Below are 15422 nucleotides of genomic sequence, written 5' to 3' on the forward strand. Positions count from 1 at the left end.
ATTGGTTACAGACCAGAATACTTATTTTGACCATGGTGAAGAAGATATGTGTAGATTTATGGACTTGGCTGAGTCAAGTTGGCCTTAATCAGGAAATGATCAGCAGGGTCGTTCCACAAAAAGAGTGCCTTTTGCATCCCTTTGATATTATAAGTAGAAATTGTTCACCAATGTTGAATTTTAAAAGCCTGTTATATCAAAATTCTAAAATGATGATTTTTTATATAAATAAAGACTTAGAAAAGTGCAAAAAAAATCAGCACTTAGACATGTCCCTCCGTGCACAATCTGTGACTTATTTGAAGATTTTCATGGGGCGGCAGGTAGCCTAGTGGTTAGAGCGTTGGGGCAGTAACCGAAAGGTTGCTAGATCGAATCCCAGAGTTTACAAGGTAAAAAGCTGTCATTCTGCCCCTGAACAAGGCAGTTAATCCACTAGTATAGGCCATCATTGTAAATTAGATTTTGTTCTTAACTGACTTGCCTAGTTAAATAAAAGGTTAAATTAAAAAGACAAAAAAAAAAAAATAATTCACCATCATTGTAAAGCCCTAGTTATTTTGTTGCTTTGACAAAGTAATTTCTGAAGATTGTTATTTATTAGTGATTAATTTACGTCTGTCCCTCATTTTAAGGTCAACCCTGTTACGTGAACTCAACTCTCGTTTCAATATGAAGTTGTACATGTGCTCTTTATGACAGAATGCAAAAAAAATTGAAATCTAAAGTTGTTGTTTTTTTACCAAGTTACACTTCTCAAAATGCACTAAATTGGTGCAATGACCCAGCAATAGATTAATTGATGGGAACACAGTCCCAACCGTCACTGTACATATGTTTAGGGTTATAGTCGAAGTATGAGAGCTCTGTCTGCTCACTCAGCTCTGTCTGCCCACAATGACCCCATCCAGAAATCAACAACGTGTCTCAGTCTCTCCTCAGGGCAGGGAGTCTACATGACAGAGCATGTGAAGCCGCAGCACTCCTTCAGAAGGGTGAGACCGGTTTTGGTGACGAAGGGAGTGGACGAAGTTTGCTGGGCTTTGGAGGTCATCCTTCGGTCCTCTGTGACATCTGGGGAAAAAAGAGACATCATTATCATCAGCATTGTTAATGTTGTTATCATATTTTAACTTGGTTCATTCAATGTGTCTTGGACTAACTGCACAAAAGGAATCTTCATATTTGAACCTTGACTACACAGCACTATGGTAACACATTTGCACATACCTTTTTTCTTCAAGGTCTTGGGGAATTTAGACTGCAATAAATCTGCCATTTCTTTGTCCTCCTCTCTCTCCCTGTTGAAGGAGATTTAGTGGTATGAGCACAGTTAACAAAAAGGTAAAATCTTCCTATATCTTTCATAGCCACTGTTGCCAACAAACACAGTCATACACAAGCACGCACACACAAAATAAATAAATAACCAACTGGTTAGAGACAAAGAGGCATACACGAACAGCTCCGGCATTTGTTGTTATGTGTGGATGGTGTGAATTCACTTTAACAATATCTCATTTTCTCTTCGTGATTTTCTACTGTCAACATCACTTTACTGTAAATTATTAAGTATCTGCTTCCCACGTATCCCCCACCTTTCCGAGAGCTGTCAAAAGTGTCACTCAGACTTGTAGTCAGAGAAGCAGGCATGCCTGACATGCAAGATAGATAATTTAGCACTGTAAACAAATGCAATGTGGAAGGGGCTTGCTTCCTCTGTCATTTACACTAAATATACACTGAACAACACAACACTCAGCCCAGCCTCTAGAGAGAATACAATACCCAATAAACTACAGAAGTGAAAAATACCCTTTTAAATTCACCTCAACAGATCGATCGCATGGGTTTAATTCCCATTGACATGGAAGAATGTTCCCCAACTGGCTCAGATACAGTATGACTCAGAGGTGACAACAACTGAGTCACGAATAGTAATGGTCAATAGATGCTACTTCGGCAACATGGATAGTTACAGTAGCCCTTGCCTTTAAGAACATGGCCCAACCCTCCTTGCCTTTAGGAACATGACCGCACTCACCTGAGCCTCTCAAACTCCACGTCATCCACCAGGAAGTCCCTGGTCTCCACCAGCTTGTGGATCTGCTGCAGCAACTCCTCCTCCCTCTGCCGGTCCTCGTTGGATTTGTCTGTGTCTGGAGTCATACAGACAGTATACATGGAGTGGTCATACAGCAGTCACAGACAGTTCATATAGTAATCATAGATGTTAGGAATCATTAAGCACTCATACAGCTCCAGTTCAAGATTAAGAACCATGCAAATTAATCTTAGGCTGATGGATCAATAACCACCAGATGACTGTGTATGGTGTTCCTGTTATAATACTGAGAAAGTGGCGTGGATAGCATTACCACTGGATCTAACCTACCAAATGTGAGATAAACCAGAGAGAGGCTGGGGCTGAAACATTGAAATGATAAGCTGAGATAATGAGGACGTTCTGCTCCAAATCTTCCGCTTGTTTGTCCTGCAAATCTTTTATTATTGGCTTTCATAGAGCACTACCCGGACCATAAGCCCTTTTGATGCAGATATTCCCTCATTTTCTGGCACAGCGAGTGTGTGCTCTCTATAATGTGAATTGAACACCTCACACAAAAAAAGATGCCATCTAGAAACCAAAAGGGTTCTTTGGCTGTCCCCATAGGAGAACCCTTTGGTTCCAGATAGAACCCTTTTGGGTTCCATGTAGAACCCTTTCCACAGAGGGTTCTACATGGAACTCAAAACGGATCTACCTGGAACCATAAGGGGTTCTTCTTGGAACCAAAAAGGGCTCTCCTTGGAACCAAAAAGGGATCTCCTTGGAACCAAAAAGGGATCTCCTATGAAGACAGCCGAAGAACCCTTTTGGAACCCTTTTTTTCCTAAGAGTGTATGGTAGCCTACCTGAAACAGACACCAGCTTCTGAAGTTCTTTTTTCAGCCGTGTGATTTCCTTGCAAAGCTGAATGTCGTCCATCCTGAGGGAAAAAAAATATAGGGAATCTATTTCATTCTCAATCATAAACCACATTGATATACTTGAAAGGCAATCTCTCTTCACAGGCGTTTAGTATGACCCAGGGGAAGAGAACCCAGGACGAGGTGAGAATCGGATCCTGTCACGTATCGACTGTCAGTACAGGGGCTGTTCTTCTCCCTGTACCACACTTAAGTCTGACACTCAGGAATCAATCCTAATTGCTCTTATTGACAGAACAACTGAATCCCATACAGAATGCTTCCATACAGAGGACGGAGAGATTGTGGTCTTAAAGATACAATCATGCTGGCTCCAGTGTTGAGTGGTCTCTCTGAAGACACTGTGGCTTGCATGTATAGCCCCACGCTAGGGTTATACAGACAGTCACTACAGTCAGACAGATCCTGCTGGGCAGTAATAAGGGTTGTGACATAGAGGACCTTCTGATGTGATCACCCTTCCCCTGGGACCACAATGAGCCAGAGAACCCTGCAGGTGTCCGGTCTACTGAGGCATAACTTTTCTCAAGCTCTCAGCTTCTGCAATAACTCCTCTATTAGAACGTGGTCAATATAACGACAGCGAATTATAGCAATTAAAAAATAATTGCTGCCGAGTTTAAAAAAAATAAAAAAAATAAAAATAAAAAAAAGTGTCTGGCTGGCTGGCAGGCTGGCTGGCAGGCTGGCTGGCTGGCTGGCAGGCTGGCTGGCTGGCTGGCTGGCTGGCAGGCAGGCAGGCAGGCAGGCAGGGCTACTCTACATGAGTGTAAAGATAATGACTTCTATTTAAAAAATAACATTTGGTGACTTCACAAGCATTTCGAACACAGTACATTTACATGGCCAAATACATAGTAGAATGTAATATAAGCGATTTATAGAATATAAGCGATTTCCCATTTCAGATTGGTAAACATAGACATGATAGCAATAACCATATTAGCCTATCCTACAGACAGAAACCACTTGAGTGGAAACGGCGAACTAAATTAGCTTTCTCCTCTTCTCAGGTGGACTGAAATTATTGTTGGCTGAGGGTTTATTAGCTGGATTAACTCTGATACCACAGGGCCTCTGAGAATGAGTCACTCCCCATCTATCGGAGCTGCAGCTGCATCATATCTCATTTCACTAATTGACTCAGGTAGGGAGGTTTAAGTAAACAATACTGGTCAGACACTGAGGCTCTGGATAACTGGGCTTTTCCGTCAGACAATAAGAGGAAAATTAACTCCTAGATAAACATGCCCCAAGCCCTTTAAACACAGGAAATGTGTTATTATTTCAAGCCACTTCATAGGAGTGACCAATACAGTACCTGCATCACAGCTTATTTGGGTGGAAATTGTGTACGTGCTTTAATATGGATTCCCTTTGTGTTGCCCTGTCATTGTGTCTGAAGCTGCATCCCGACATCACAATAAAGCACCTCGTGGTGCCTACAGCATTAAAGAATACACACTGAACTGCATACACCTAATGCACTGCATGCAAGTGAGAGTTCTCATTTAATTCCATTTGTAAACCATGTCATGTTTGTTTTTAATTTCACTTCCACCTAGGTAGATAAGGAAACAAGCTACTTTACACATCAGAAACCTAACAGTAATTACTTTTCCACATGAACAAAGGTACATTGCTTGTTATTATGCTATCACTGTTCAGTTTCTCTCCGTTACAGCTGTGGTCAGCCTTGAAAAGACCTTGAGCTCTGCAGCGACTGGCGTCAATATGCTCCTGTCCCTGGAGATGAAAGACGAGGAATCACAGATACAGTAAGAAGTGAGAAAAGCTCTCTGTGCCGCTGTGCTCATCTACTTAATGGTGAGCGGAAGTGCGGTTGTTTACCAGGCCAATAGTGATTATTGTTAGTGTAGAGCAGGGTTAGTGTTCAGTAATCATACTGATTCTCACAGAAATCCCATAGGATGTTTTACTTTGATTAAAGGGATTCTTATATGTAAACTCCAACCCAGAAAGGTCTTGAGGAGCAATAGTGAGAATGTAGCCTAAAGTACGCATCGGTGCACATCTCCCCAGAAACTGGACCATCATTATCTTTTCTCTGAGTCTCTCCCCTCTTTCCCCTGCACATGTCACAATAATGAAGAAGAAACATTACAGCCAAGGGGATCGGACAGAGAGGAGTATAAAACGGTTTGTTTTTAGAACAAAGTCCATGTGCAGTGTTGAGACAAGTGTGCGGGCTGAGCTGGTAGACTAATAGGACAGCAGGCCAAGCGCTGCTGTCCTCTACACAGTCTTCGCCTTCATTAACAATCGCTAGATGCTGTCATATGTGGAGAGTCACCAAGTCCGAGGGGATCAACTCTAATGAGCCCTGTGAAAACCTGCTACAGTTCAACCACAACCCATTCCACAAGGAGCCAGGGCATGGATGTTATGCGAGACTGAAAAGGCCCAACATGTGTATCCTGTTCTTCTACCTCATACTAGAGGGCTTTGATAAATCACCAAAAGATGTCAGAAACTGAGTGTTGGTGTGATTGGATAGTTATTTTAAAAAATGCTCACATGTATCTTAGTTCTGATTCCCTCCGTACTAGAACATCACGTATCCGCTCAATTCTGAAAAGCTCCCCTTCAATGTGATCTATTGTGATGGTGGAGTCCGCCATTGAGACAATGTCTTCCTCTGCTGGAAGGGAAACAAAAAAACAAAGATACACTATATATACAAAAGTATGTGGACACCCCTTCAAATTAGTGGATTCAGATATTTCAGCCACACCCACTGCTGACAGGTGTATAAAATCGAGCACACAGCCATACAATCTCCATAGACAAACATTGGCAGTAGAATGAACTGTACCGAAGAGCTCAGTGACTTACCACGTGGCACCGTCATAGGATGCCACTTTTCCAACAAGTCAGTTCGTGAGCATCCGCACACAAGCCTAAGATCACCATGTGCAATGCCATGCATCGGCTGGAGTGGTGTAAAGCTCGCCGCCATTGGAATCTGGAGCAGCGGAAACGAGTTCTCTGAAGTGATGAATCACGCTTCACCATCTGGCAGTCTGACGGACAAATCTGGGTTTGGCAGATGCCAGGAGAACGCTACCTGCCCCAATTCATAGTGCCAACTGTAAATTTTGGTGGAGGAGGAATAATTGTCTGGGGCTGTTTTTCATTAGTAGAAAGAGGAGGAAGGGAAGCGCTACTAAGGTACACAATAGTACATTTTGGTAGATAGAAGGTGCTCTTTGGTAAAAGATGTAAATTGGTCATCAAAAAGAAAGGAGGACAAAGGCACTCTTCATATAATTAATTAAAATGCCTTTATTTTTTTTGGCATGTTCAATAGAAACACCTTTTTTATTTTTTAACCGAAGCGTTTGGGCAGCATGGCCTTCGTCAGGGAGTACAAAAAAGGAATAGAATGTCCTCTTTTGAACAGCTTTTCCAATTAGCCCTAATTGGAAGAGGGAGTGGTTACAAAATTGATTGGACAACACCTAGTAAGCAATACTATACACATTAAAAGGTGAAATACTGTAGCTAAGTTAAAAAAAAAATACAACTCCAAGCTAGAAGTATCAGAAACTGTGGAGTACAGCAAGGATAATTCATTTTTTGGACCTCGACATTAGTAAAAATGACAAAGGTTGTTTGCACACATCAATCTTTAGGAAGCCTACAGATGGGCATACCATTCTGAGGGCAGACAGCTTTCACCCCAGAAGGCTAAAAGAGAATATTCCACATGGGCAATTCCAAAGAGTCCATTTGCGATCAGGAAACAGACTACAGTGTCAAATCTGCTGAATTGGAGAATCGCTTCTTGAATCAGGGCTACAGCGTTCAGGTCCTGAAAGATGCCGGTATAAGGGCTGGATTACTTGACAAAGAGAACTTGTTACGAAGGGGAGAGCCTTGTGATACATCAGAGAGAGAGTATTTTGTTACAAAATACAGCACTGAAGCAGAGAACATTAAAAGAATCATTAACAATAATTGGGGAATCATCCAAAGTGATACGCTACTACGCCAAGTCTTTCTTGAGCCACCAGTCAGTCATAAGCTTTAAGAGATGTCCTACCCTAAATTACAAATTAGTCCACAGTTATCTTCCGGGTGACTCTCAAAAAACGTGTCTTGACCACAAACCCAAGGGCTCCTTTAAATGTAACCTTTGCAACCATTGCAGTGATATTGCACAGAAGAAGTATTTTGTTGACACAGCTTCCTAAATGGAGTATTACGTCAAGCACTTCATTAACTGTAAAACCACTCATGTCATCTATTGATTGGAATGTCCACAGTGAAAGGTGTTCTACATTGGACGGACAAAGAGATGCCTTCAAGACCGCTTAGTGGAACACAAGTATGCCATACGGGTAGGCAATGAAGACTACCCCATGGCAAGGCACTACAAGTCCTTACATCATGGCAACCCTGCCTCCCTACAAGCTACGGGTATTGATCATATTCCGGACTCTATTAGAAAAGGGTACCATCTTAAACAGTTAAACCAAAGGGAAAGTTTTTGGATTTACAAACTACAGGCCACTAAATACCCTGGTTTAAATGAAGATATGGATTTCTCACCCTTCCTGTAGGGTTGTGATGGGTCCATTTGCTGTCATCCAGTGGACCTTTTGCTTAATTTGCCCTCAGCTATGGTTAGACTGTTGTTGTTCATGTTTTGTTGTTCTAGTGTACTATGGAGTATATTGCTTTCTTATTCTTGACACTTCTCCCAGTCATATTTAAGGGTAGAACTATGCTCATGTGGCTGAATGGAAGCAAGTCCCTGCAGCAGTGTTCCAACATCTAGTGGAAAGCCTTCCCAGAAGAGTTGAAGCTATTATAGCAGCAAAGGGGGGACCAACTCCATATTAATGCCCATGGTTTTGGAATGAGATGTTCGACCAGCAGGTGTCCACATACTTTTGGCCATGTAGTGTATTAGCAAGTTATTCCACTGCTACATTGACATAGTACTGTGCATCAGCACACAAATGGGAACAAATGACTGCTTATTCTGCTCACGCCACCTATCCCAGCACAACATGATCGTGTCATAGATGAGAGGCCAGAACAGAACTCCTGTCTTTTCAAGTTAAGTTTAATTTGTCACATTCACAAGTACAGTGAAATGCTTAACTTGCAAGCCCTACCCAACAGTGAAGTATTCAACATCAAAATAGTATAACTAAGAAAAAAATTAAACATGAGAAAAAATAAATGAGCTATATACAGGGTCAGCACCAAATGTACAGGGATACTGGAGTATTGAGGTAGATATGTAAATGTAGGCAGGGATTAGGAAAAGTAACTGGTACCTGGATAAATAATAATAAACAATAACAACAATATTAAACAGTATGGCAGCAACATAAGTGGTGGGTGTGTGTCTTCAGCCTGCCTTAATTATAGCATGTATGCAGCACGCCTCCTGGGTTTCCTCCCCCAGTGGGACAGCATGGAGGGAACGTGCCTTTCTGAGTGGCACACTGCCAGGCTGGGCAGAGACTCAGTGGTGCGAAGACTGGCATGGCATGACGGCAGCTCTCGCTGAACAGTTGACTTCAGGATATTGATACATGCCTGAGTTTCATGAACAATGAGAAATAATCTCAGACAATGAGAAAGAAGACAGAATCAGTGACAATTAAAGTAGGAAAGAGATGCTGAGCACCCATGAACTAGTACATTTCTAGAATCTATAATGAACTGGTTAAGGTTCATGAGTAGACTGGTGCACTCATTAACATTTCCTAATTTGGCAGTGGTGCCTCGGAGGGGGCCGGTCTGTTTCATTGGTCATAGTCTGTGAAGCGCTGTGATTGCTACCGTGAGGAGATCCTAGTTTCCCAAGATGATATGACACACTGAATATAATCATCTCCATTATAGTCATCTCAACCTGCAGTGGCATAGTACTGTCAAACACTATACATACGTAAACAACGCATACACTGTCAAACACTATACATACGTAAACAACGCATAACCAACTGGTGCATGAATGTATACTGGGCAACTACAACAATATATCATTTGGAATTAGGACTAGTTTACAATAACTGATAATCATGTAGATTCCTCTTCATTTGGTCTAGAAATGTTCCATCCTACAACAGAGGATGGGTTGGATAATTGGAATAAACCATCCATTGCTCAGTGTAACGCTCTACAGACTTGCGCTACACTGGCTGGGGATGAGTGAAAGAATTGAATATGATGGCGAGGGGAATTTGAGGCAGCTTGATGACAAATGACTCGGATCTCAGTTTTGGATTAAAGGCTGAATGTCCTTCTTTAGTCTATTGTTACAGAGGTGCTTTTCTGATCCAATGTTATTGTGTTCTTAGTTAACAGTTTAATGAGGCAACTCAAGACACCTCCCATAGTGAACTGCCCTGACGAGTCAACAACTCACTCTGACCACCAGCCGCCCAGTTAGACTCCTTACCACTGTGTAATCCTGCAGCCCACAGAAAGCCCAGTAATGCACCACTGCTGTTAATCCTGCAGCCTCCTCACAAACCAGCTATGACTCCTCCAACAGTGCTGCAATTGGCTCTTAATTACTTCACCTTGTCAGAAAAGACAACATTAGGTAAAAACAGAGGCCAAATCACTAGGGATAACAAGGCTAATGCAATCAAAAAACACACACATCATCATTAGCGTTTTAGCAGCTCCTGCTAGTTTTTTCTTTTAGGATACCAGTCCACTATACTGAGCCCCTCTGCATACATAAAAACCGAAGAAGTAAAAAAAAAAAACGACTTCTTCAACCTCAGCTCAAACACCCTCGATTTTCATCATTTTTCCTACTAATTCCAAGCAAGGTCGCCTTGCCGCCCCCAGCCTTCAGATGTCATTTTAAAGTGTACTCCCCTGCCTTCTGCAGTGCACACCCACTACCGGATTACGTAAAGATCCTGTGAACGTTCGCTCTGTTCTATGCCTTGTTGCACCAAGTTCTCTTTTCAGAAAATAATTCTCACTCTCAGATCTAATCTATCTATCTTTCATCACGAGTCTTCCCGTCCTGGCTTTTACTCCTAAATACAGTAACATTATCCATGTTCATGTAATGATTCTACTAGTACAGAAGAAGAAAACAGATATTACACAAGAATATCAGATCACTACTCCATTCCACTCACCAATGAGTGTCCTTAACCCAGTCAAGTGTTGTTCATTTTATGATCAGCACATGGACCAGAGTAACATCGAGCCTTATAGCCATGAAGAATATGACAACACTTTGATGTAATCTGAATTACTGCAAGTATTCAATGTATAGGTGGAGCTCAGTTTGAGTATCATATAAATCTCCATAAAGTCTCCAAATCACAAAACATATTGGATTTTTGTAAAGAAAATAGACTAAAACGTTAGGATTTCAGCACCACGTTCTATCAAACTCAATTTTTCCTCATGCAAAACAAACTCACAGTAGAATAGATAAAAAGGCAGCCCGCATATATACAACTTTCTATGCCATGTACTGTATATAATTAAGCATTTTGCAAAGGCTCACCCTTCTTATCGGCTTTTCGATCCAATTTTGTTCGTTCCAAAGACCCATATTGTTTGGAAGATTTTCGCTCCTTTTCCATTTCTTCGGTTTGAACGACTTCAGGCTTGATAATGATAAATCAGTAGCAGATAAATACTCTTAGCCTACTTTAGGCTATTTGAAAATGAAATTACACGGCGCAGCCTATTTATTTACGTGGCCACAACGAAACACCATCACCACGTGGAGAATACATGTTGAACGTCGGCTGTGTAATTGCAGAATAGTGTGATTTCAGCACCACGGACACAACTCGAGTCAAATGACTGAAGTATAACGTGAAGCGCCACCGTGTGACTTGCAAAGGTAATGTTTGGAGGGGGATTAATATTCTACCACCTCAACATTTTTTAAGAATGAATAACATTCACATGTGATATCAACTTCCACCATTAATTTTCCATCATGCCTGATTGAGTTAATGCAGGAGCTGACATGATTTCATCCTGCAGGGCCCTTGAGGACTGACTGCTGAGGGAGCAGATGGTGCTGCTGTATAGGAAGCATCATCTGTGTTCACTGAATGGGGCTGCCAGCCAGCTCTGTCTGGTCTGGCTAGACTGGGCTGGCAGCAGGTGCTGCCTCTGGCCAGTAGGTGGAAGCACTCCAAACCCAGGGCAGAGTCACTTACCATATAAACTGATCCAGCAACTGTGTGCACACAGGGACTTCAGACTAAAGTCCTCAGTAAAGAGCAGTATCCTATAGGCCTACAGTACACAGACAGATACAAATATAAAAGAGTTCAGTCAATTTCATGAGGTGACAATTCACCCCCCCCCACCCAATTTTTTTAATTAAAAAAATAATCTCAGGTCAGGATAGTGCGTGAATAAGTCAACAGTATGAGGTGGACGTAAACAGAAGGACCCCCGTCTGAGACCGACTGGTCCGGTTGGAAAACAAATATTTTACTTATGGCGCCTGCTCAGGCTGATAGCGCCTTATCACTCAACTGACTGTTTTCTACAGGCATGAGTCATGACAGACAAGGCCAAATACAAAGATTCAAGAGGAGTTCCACATACTGCTGACCTTTGCTTTGTTACATTAAGAGGCGTATTGAGGCGTATTGACACAAGAGGCATTGGGTTTCCCGCTTGTGTTCTTTAAAAACACTACAAGACATTTGACACTACGCTGTTGTGAGGTATTGACATATACTGTCCACTGCATTGACTTACAATGTATCAATAAATATACTATAAACATCAGATAAACAAAATGTATTGTAATGCCAGTCATCAATATTTGAGAATGTCTTCAAGGCACAATAATACTAATATTTTTATTGATTTACTACTAGTCATTGGACATGTATATCAACCACTGTATGTAATGTACTGTTATATCCACTCCAAGCACTGTAAAGTAGACAAAGGTTTCAGGGAGAGGTGCTAAACTATATTAGTGTCTCTGGCGGATATGCTGAAATAACAGACAGGTCAAAATGTGCCAAACTGTGGCAAGTTTGGCAAACATCCTTTGAAATACAGGTTTAGCAAACACCATATAACCTACAAGTACAGCAACCAACCACAGATAGCTTCTAATACTTCCCCCACACAAGAGGCACTTAATGTTTAGTTAGGAAATTGACCCAAGGGGTGATTTCTACTACAGTTGAACAATACATAACATTTTCACAGTGGACTCAAGAGAGTCATCTGTCATGTGAGCAGGCTAAACCACATATACAGGATGAGTCTGTTAGTCCAGGGTTTTGTCTCGCCCAAAGACCACACCTGCACTCAAGTGGCCTTATGTTAGACAGTAAAGCTGCCTAACGTGGACTGTACTAACACTCATAAGCACTCGCACAGTCACCTGCTCACACTTAATTCTTCTCCGTTATTTGCTATCCAGAGTTTCTTGATAATTTATGCAAATGACAGTTTATCATCACTCTGCATTCACAATGGATCCACCTCCAGTGCAATAGTGAGGCTTGCAGTCCTCACTATTGTGTTTAGTTTGTGTTTAGATTAACTGAAGAATGCTAAATGCCTTCTGGGCAGGTGGGGAATGCTAGAGCATTAGCACTAAATGAATAAAGCTGCAGTAATGGAGAATTAAAAAGCAATACGTGGTTTTCAATTAAACCAGCCAGGGACGGATTCACTTAGCAGTTTGTGGAGCAGCAAGAAGGCAGACTAAATTAAGAGTGGCATGTCTGTAAGTGGTGGTGGAATCCTCCAGGAGCAGAATTGATACTGTCATCCTTCCATTGTGTTGCATATTGTTCCTTAGGTCTAATGATTTATACTCCTGCCCATGTCATTATTGCTCGTCATCCTCCATGGCTTTCTCCAGCCAGTCGGTCTCCTGCTCCGACTCTGATTCGCTCACTTCACTGGTGTCAGCAGCGAGGAGGCGGGAGTAGTTGATCCTGCGTTGGCGTGGGGCTTTCCACTGGAGCAGGGGTAGAAACAGGCACCACAGGAGCAGAATCACCGCCACACCTCTGAAAAGCACAGATACCCCAAACCTGTGGACAACAAACCCCCCGGCCATGCTGCCCAGCCCAGCCCCCAGGTCCAGAGAGAGGGCCTGGTAGACCCTCCTCACGCTCCTCTCCGTGCCCGGCGTGGCCACGTCCTCGCACTGCACCTGCACTGCCCACCAGAGGGCGCCACTGCTGAAGCAGCTCAGCACCTGGACAGGTATTGCAGCCCAGGGGCCCCACAGGAAGGAGTAGTAGAGGCACTGCAGGGCCAGGCAGGCCGTCCCCACCAGCAGCACCCTGCCTGGGCTCAGGAGCTTCGACACCCGGCCACTCAGCAGAGGGAAGGCGGCCCGGGAGAGCAACGCTACGGCTAAAGAGAGGCCCATGTGCAGCTCGCTGCTCCCATGGTCCTGCATCTGCCACAGCAGGAAGTCATCCACTGCAGACCCCGCCAGCCCCATTAGGAAGGCAGTAGCTGCACACAGCAGGGCACGGAGGTCCCCTCGCACTAGCTGTAAAGCTTTGAAGAGCCCAGTGGAGCGACTACGCTTCTTGTTTAGGTAGAGGGGCAGGAAGGCCACCACAGGCACAGCCAGGGTTGTCACAGCTGCATAGGAGTAGAAGTGGACAGCGCTCCTGGGTGCGTGTGAGCCAATGAGGCAGTCCAGGTGGCTCACCAGCAGTCCTGCACCACTCACCCCACACACTGCCCCAAGCAGCCCCCACACTCCTGTGCTACCATAGCGATCAGAGGCATCCACAAAATCCAAATACTCATACAGCCCATCGTCCACTGTCCATTCCAGAGGGGCGGCCATCAGCTCCCATATCGACACCACGATGAGGAGCATGAAGAAGAGCTGGTGCTGGACGTCCATAACTTTGAGGTTGCCCAGGAACTCTAAGCGGGCCTCATCCTTCTCCCTCTGCTGCTGCTTCTCCTTTTCTGCTGACCTGCTAACCCTCCACACTGTTGGGGAATTGTTGGAGGCGCCGTGGTGGGACTCTGAGCTATTTCTCTCCCCTCCTATACTGTGGTTGGCCACAGATACATTCACTTGTGTCCATTGAGTAGTCACATTGTTGGAATGTTGCAGCTGGAGTGTGTAGGTTGTGGCTTTGCTCATTGAAACAGCGGAAGACACAGTGTCACTGGTTGTCTCTGTAGGTGAAGATTCATGTGCTGCTGACTGGGACACAATGGTAGTGTGGGTGGTAGGCATTACACTGCCAACAACACGCACATAGTCAATCAGCTCTTCAGTGGGGCTCACATTGAGGTGAGAGATGTTGCAGTGACTGGTCAGCGTCTCAACGCCTGTGGATGGGATGAGCAGGAGGATGAGGGCTGCCCCTGCTGAACAGACCAGAGACCCTGTAATCACTGCCCTCCTCTTGTCGTAGTGTTTGGACAGAAAGCTAGCCAGAGGGCTCCAGACCAGGGAGATGAGATGTTTGGTGCTCATGAGAAGGCCCGTCATGGAGGGAGTGAGGCCCAGGTATCTGAGGTACAGGGTGAGGAAGGGGAGGATGCAGGCTCTGGCACAAGAATACAGGAAGTGGAAGGTGCTGGAGAGGACTAGAGCACCCTTAATGTCGATTTGCTTGTTCCTCTTCATGGCTGCCAGCCAAGTGAACTCGCTGTCTCACAGACTATCTTCATACAGAGCACGCACTGTGAATAAACACAAATAATATGTATAGAAACCCATAAACATTTTTCAAAACAGTAGCTAACTATTTAATAATGCAATATAGCTTAAAATCAAGTATAGGTACATAGCAATCATATTTAACATTGAGAATGTAATCATGTTTTTATTTAACTTTATTTAACGAATGCCTATTAGAAGAATTACTAAAATCACTGAAAATAAAGATAATGGGCCATATGTCCCTAATCAAACCTTCAATAAAAAAACTGTAAGCTAATTCAATAGAGCCAAAAACAACCACTAACATCAGTAGGATACAATGGCTTACCGTCAAAACGATGAATACATTTTTCAGCGCAGCTGGTGTGTTTGAGGCTAGTCAATGCACCTGTTTCAACCGAAGCATGTCCACTCCGTCCATGTCCACGTCATCTTTTACGGTAAACTGTTTAACACAACATATGCTTTTTGAAAGTACTTTAATTAGCGTATGGTTATTCTTTGTGCTCGGTGATTTTGTCTCTGACTTTTTACGTCTCTTATTTCGTTCTTGGCAGTTGTCACGAGCGCATACCACTTGATATCACCTCTCTGTAGTTGAAAAAGCAGTTGTACACCTTGCACACATTAAGCTGTTTGTCTGCAGCGCCCTCAGGGCGCGAGGATGACAACTACGCGAGACAGGTAAAATAAAAAAAACAGTTCAGGTAGTGAGTTTGTCCAGCCCTACATGATTAAATTAACTCAGTTTATTCATACAAAATAT

At 43.3% G+C, this 15422-nt stretch overlaps 2 protein-coding genes across 4 annotated transcripts; both read right to left on the bottom strand.

Moving 5' to 3' along the window:
* Positions 1–457: 457 nt before the first annotated feature.
* On the bottom strand, positions 458–11695 carry LOC110538503 (bMERB domain-containing protein 1-like). Of its 3 annotated transcripts, none has more exons than XM_021625358.2 (6): positions 10517–11695; positions 5530–5650; positions 2917–2990; positions 2045–2159; positions 1231–1301; positions 458–1074 (listed from the first exon to the last, which is right to left on the bottom strand). In XM_021625358.2, exons 1-6 carry the CDS (start codon positions 10593–10595, stop codon positions 953–955), a joined length of 582 nt encoding a protein of 193 aa, XP_021481033.1. In that variant the 5' UTR covers positions 10596–11695; the 3' UTR covers positions 458–952. The 3 variants fall into 3 exon arrangements, with proteins under 3 accessions (XP_021481033.1, XP_021481032.1, XP_036794484.1); XM_021625357.2 differs by having other exon boundaries at positions 5530–5653; XM_036938589.1 differs by lacking the exon at positions 10517–11695 and adding an exon at positions 5848–5902 and having other exon boundaries at positions 5530–5653.
* A 134-nt stretch (positions 11696–11829) lies between these two features.
* LOC110538502 (major facilitator superfamily domain containing 6-like) lies at positions 11830–15269 on the bottom strand. The gene is made up of 2 exons (XM_021625356.2): positions 14985–15269; positions 11830–14676 (listed from the first exon to the last, which is right to left on the bottom strand). Exon 2 carries the CDS (start codon positions 14618–14620, stop codon positions 12836–12838), a length of 1785 nt encoding a protein of 594 aa, XP_021481031.1. The 5' UTR covers positions 14621–14676; positions 14985–15269; the 3' UTR covers positions 11830–12835.
* Between the last annotated feature and the right edge of the window lie 153 nt (positions 15270–15422).

The sequence above is a fragment of the Oncorhynchus mykiss genome, chromosome 12 (genome assembly GCF_013265735.2).
Source record: "Oncorhynchus mykiss isolate Arlee chromosome 12, USDA_OmykA_1.1, whole genome shotgun sequence".
In the NCBI taxonomy this organism is placed as follows: Eukaryota; Metazoa; Chordata; class Actinopteri; order Salmoniformes; family Salmonidae; genus Oncorhynchus; species Oncorhynchus mykiss.